We start from the raw sequence: 4,145 nt of genomic DNA on the forward strand, positions 1-4,145 counted from the left end.
TCTATAATTGAATTGAAATGAATTAATTTTATTTTATATTACGTAAGTAACTGTATTATAATATTATTTTTTGATTTATAAAATTATTTACTTTAAAGCAGCTATGCTGAATATAAAAAAGAGTAAAATAAAATTTAATAAGCTTATTAGTAGATTAATTATCCTAGTTATCATTTATTAGATTTTTATATGTTTTCTTTTATATTTCAGTAACATCTGAGTTACTGTTATTAGATTTTTGATTAAAGACTAGGATTTATTTGACAGTTATACAGTAATAAAGCTTAGAGAAATATAAGTATAATAATAATATTTAACTTAATAATTACTAAATTTACAATATATACAATAGTCTTCTTGATTTTTTTTTTATTAAAAAAATAAAATCAATAAAATATATAATAAAAAATTACATAAAAAGTTAAAAGTATTAATCTGATTTAGATTTATAAAATCAAAATAATTATAATGAGTAAAGCAATCAGACTACTGAGAAGTGTGAGACAAAGATAAATAAATAAAATTAGAAATTAATTTCTGAACAATATATAAAAATTTTCTGTAAATTTAAAATAGATTTAAACACTATGCTAGATGATTATAAATTAATATGCTGTGACTTTAACAGAATTAAAAGTTTTTAAAATATCTAATTACTTCTGAGCTATAATATCATATATAATATATTAAATCTTAATAATATAGACTTTTAGAGATATATTTAAGCTCTGCTTTAAACCGTATAGTTTATCTTTTATTTTAATTATTTTGTTTAAATAATTATATTATATGAGAAAGCTAATAAAGAATTGAATTATAGTCTTAATTACTTACTTTTTCAGCTTAAATTAGCTAAGAATCAATCATTGTATATATATATAAATTTAGATTCAAGTAGATATAGTAAAACTAAGTAACTAGATATTCAATAGTAACATAATATATAGTTTAACATTAATTGAGAGAAGTTAGATATTAAATTTCAAAGTTTAGTTTTAGTAAACTTTTCAGAGTCTGGTAGTGAGAGTTTTAAATTAAATTATAATTGAAATTGAGAGCTGTTTAGAGCTATCTGCAAGAAGTGATATATAGTATATAAAAACTAACAATTAATCTATAAAGATTAATATTCATGATTTTGATTATAGAGCTACTGAAGAGCATTCTTAAATTTCTAATAAGAATCAGCAAAAGAAGCTTTTATAATAAATATAAGAATAAGTAAGAAATGATAAAAAAAAAAATTTAACTAATATTTTAAATACTAAGCATGTTTACAATTACTGAAAAGCTTAGTTAGATATAGATATATATAAATATGAATATAAATATAAATATAGATATGAACATGAACATAAACATGAATAAGAGATCTACTTACTCAATTCTCAGGGCTTATAAGAAAGAGAAGTTTAGTATTATCTGATAATTTAACTGTAAGTATAATAACAATAAGACATAAGCTCAATTCATCTATCTAACTAAATAGCTATAATGAGAACAGTAAACTGAGAATCAAAATATAGAAATAAAATAAGCAGTATATATATAAATAATTAAAAATCAAGATAAATTAAATTTGAGCATTGAATGTGATTAAGATCACAATAAATTAATCTTATTTCACATTATTAGCAACTACACTATAACAGTATATAGATGTTTTAAAAAATAAAAAATAAATTTAACTTTAAAAATTAAATACTATAATTAAAAAATAATTTAAAAAACTATCTTTTATTATTATATCATAAAAAATTAAAGAATTATATCTTTGATAAATAGATAAAACTTTAAGAAAAATATTTAATATGTAAAATACAAAACAAAGTTAAAGTGAAAGTTCTTATTAATATAATATAAGAAGTAAATATTTTCTTCTATAATATAATTAAAACTATAATATAACTACTTTAAGTTTTATATTAAAAGATTCAATACTTTTTCAAACTATAATAAATATGATTTTTATAATTTAAAAAAAATTTATATTATATTTTAATAAATTATTTTTTAAATAATAATATTTAAATAAAATTAAAAGTAAAATATTTAATTAATTAATTAAATAATTTTTTTTAATATTAAATTATAAATTTTTTTTAAAAAATAAAATTTAATAATTAAATTAATATAATAATTAAGTTTTAATTTAACTCAATAAATATTATAATTAATTACTAAATATATTTTAAATAAATAATAATAATAATAATAATAATAATAATAATTTATTTATAAAAATTATTAAAAGTATATAAATATTTTATATTAATTAAATATAATTTTAAAAAATTAAATAAATTTTATATTAATATAATATTTATATTATTTATTATTTAGTTATATATATTAATAATAAAATTTATTTAAATAAAAATTAAACTTTTAATATTATATAATTGAATATTATTTATATTTTAAAATAACTGCTAAAGATATATAAAACTCTTTTATATTTATAGACTTAATAATTATAATTTATTTATGATTTTTATTAATTTTATTAAATCATTTATAATTGGTTAACTTGTATTACATTGTCAATGATTAAACCCCCCTTGCATGATTATTCATGCCTAAGTGTATTCATTGCAAATGAAAACAACAAGAGACTCTACCTTCCTCTTATATTTACTCTCTTTTGCTTGAGGAGAGAGAAAAATTCCAAGGAACATTGAGTTCAATAATGTTGACATCTTCTAGGCCTTACAAAAGATACTACCAAATGGCAAGGAAGAGAAAACAACCACCAAACAGTAAAGCCCCGGTCGATTTGCCATTAGAGAAGCGGGTAAAGTATGATAAACCTGTGGATGGCTCAATCTACCATCCTGTGCTTTCACTTTACTATTCCCGGATAATGACGCTCAGAGACTATCTTCATGCCCAACTACCGGCGTCGTCCAAATCACGAAGGAGAAAAATAGCGTCCATCGGCTTGAACAACCAGCGCGGTACACCACATACATTGTTCTCCTTGACTCTCCCTCCCCGGTCACCAAGCTCTGGCATCCTGAGAACCCATGAAGAAACTCAGATCATAGCTGATGTCCTGGACTCAACGCTTGTGGGCATTCTCAAAGAATCTGATCGTGCTATTAACGATGCGAGACAAAAAGAATTCGCTGCGTATACACAATCTAAAGTCCGCTCTTCACTAGAATATACTAATATCGGTGCTACCATATCTCAGTCGGATGTGAGTGTCTGCTTTTTTTTTCAAAAGAAACGTATTTATGTTTTATCTTCGGGTGTTGCCATCGAGCAACTCCCAGGTGTTGTTCGTTGACCCAAACAGTTTGCCTCGGTGGTTATGATGAACGGCTGCAGGCGTTTGAAATAGTTATAGAGAAACTGACGAAACATTACCATAACACGTTAGATCGTAGATTTCGCGATACTTAGTCTTTTTAAAAGATTCCGTGGCTCTTTTTATAAACCACCGCATCTGCTGTGCCATGGTTTCCAGAGGGCGACTGGTCAGTGTCGTCCAGACCACGAACATGATGCCATGGTTGGGATACCTGGAGTTGTTCCCCAGTATCCCAATAAGAATGTTTCAACTTTGAAGAACTCCCCTTGGACTGATGTCTTTGGTCTGCTCGGACAAACCTGTGCTGAAGTTATGCTCCATTTACTCCTGGACTGCGCAGTATTTACTGAAGTAGACGGCAAAAATGGTAGCTTCTATCAATTAAGTGGTAAGGAATCATTTTCTAAGTTGATTCTTTAATGGTATTCACTGACAGACTAATGGTCATTTAGGAATACCATTATCTGAACTCAACGCTCTTGACTTGAAAACCTGTAAAATGGCCAAAGGCGCAACTGATATGGACACAGCGCCAGTCGAGGATAGTTTCCACAGCCCCGCAAATATTATCTTCGTTAGAAGCAGGATGCTTTATGCACGAGCTGCAGTAGATAATAAAGGAAGAGTAAAATTCGGTCTGAGGCATACTCGTATGTCCCTCCCTGCCCAAGCAGATATCGGTGTGCGCGGCATATGCTAAGATAACCAGACGTTTTGAATAGATACCCAGAGAGCACCAACCGGAGTCATACGGTTCACATAATGAAATACATTTTTCCCCGTCAATTTGATTTGCATAATGTCTTCACGTCGTCAGTGGACTCGAAAG

The 4,145-nt window shown here is 25.8% G+C and overlaps 1 protein-coding gene across 1 annotated transcript in view; it reads left to right on the forward strand.

Annotated features, from left to right (window-relative positions):
* Positions 1–2,689: 2,689 nt before the first annotated feature.
* PADG_12533 (telomerase reverse transcriptase) overlaps positions 2,690–4,145 on the forward strand; it is a gene marked incomplete at both ends in the record, with an annotated part of 4,196 nt that continues 2,740 nt past the window's right edge. The window contains 4 exons of the mRNA XM_010765736.1: positions 2,690–3,202; positions 3,386–3,704; positions 3,769–3,966; positions 4,026–4,128. Of these exons, the coding sequence (XP_010764038.1) occupies positions 2,690–3,202; positions 3,386–3,704; positions 3,769–3,966; positions 4,026–4,128 (1,133 nt within the window). The remainder of the gene's footprint in view (positions 3,203–3,385; positions 3,705–3,768; positions 3,967–4,025; positions 4,129–4,145) is intronic.

Source organism: Paracoccidioides brasiliensis, assembly GCF_000150735.1.
Source record: "Paracoccidioides brasiliensis Pb18 unplaced genomic scaffold supercont2.50, whole genome shotgun sequence".
NCBI classification, from domain to species: domain Eukaryota; kingdom Fungi; phylum Ascomycota; class Eurotiomycetes; order Onygenales; family Ajellomycetaceae; genus Paracoccidioides; species Paracoccidioides brasiliensis.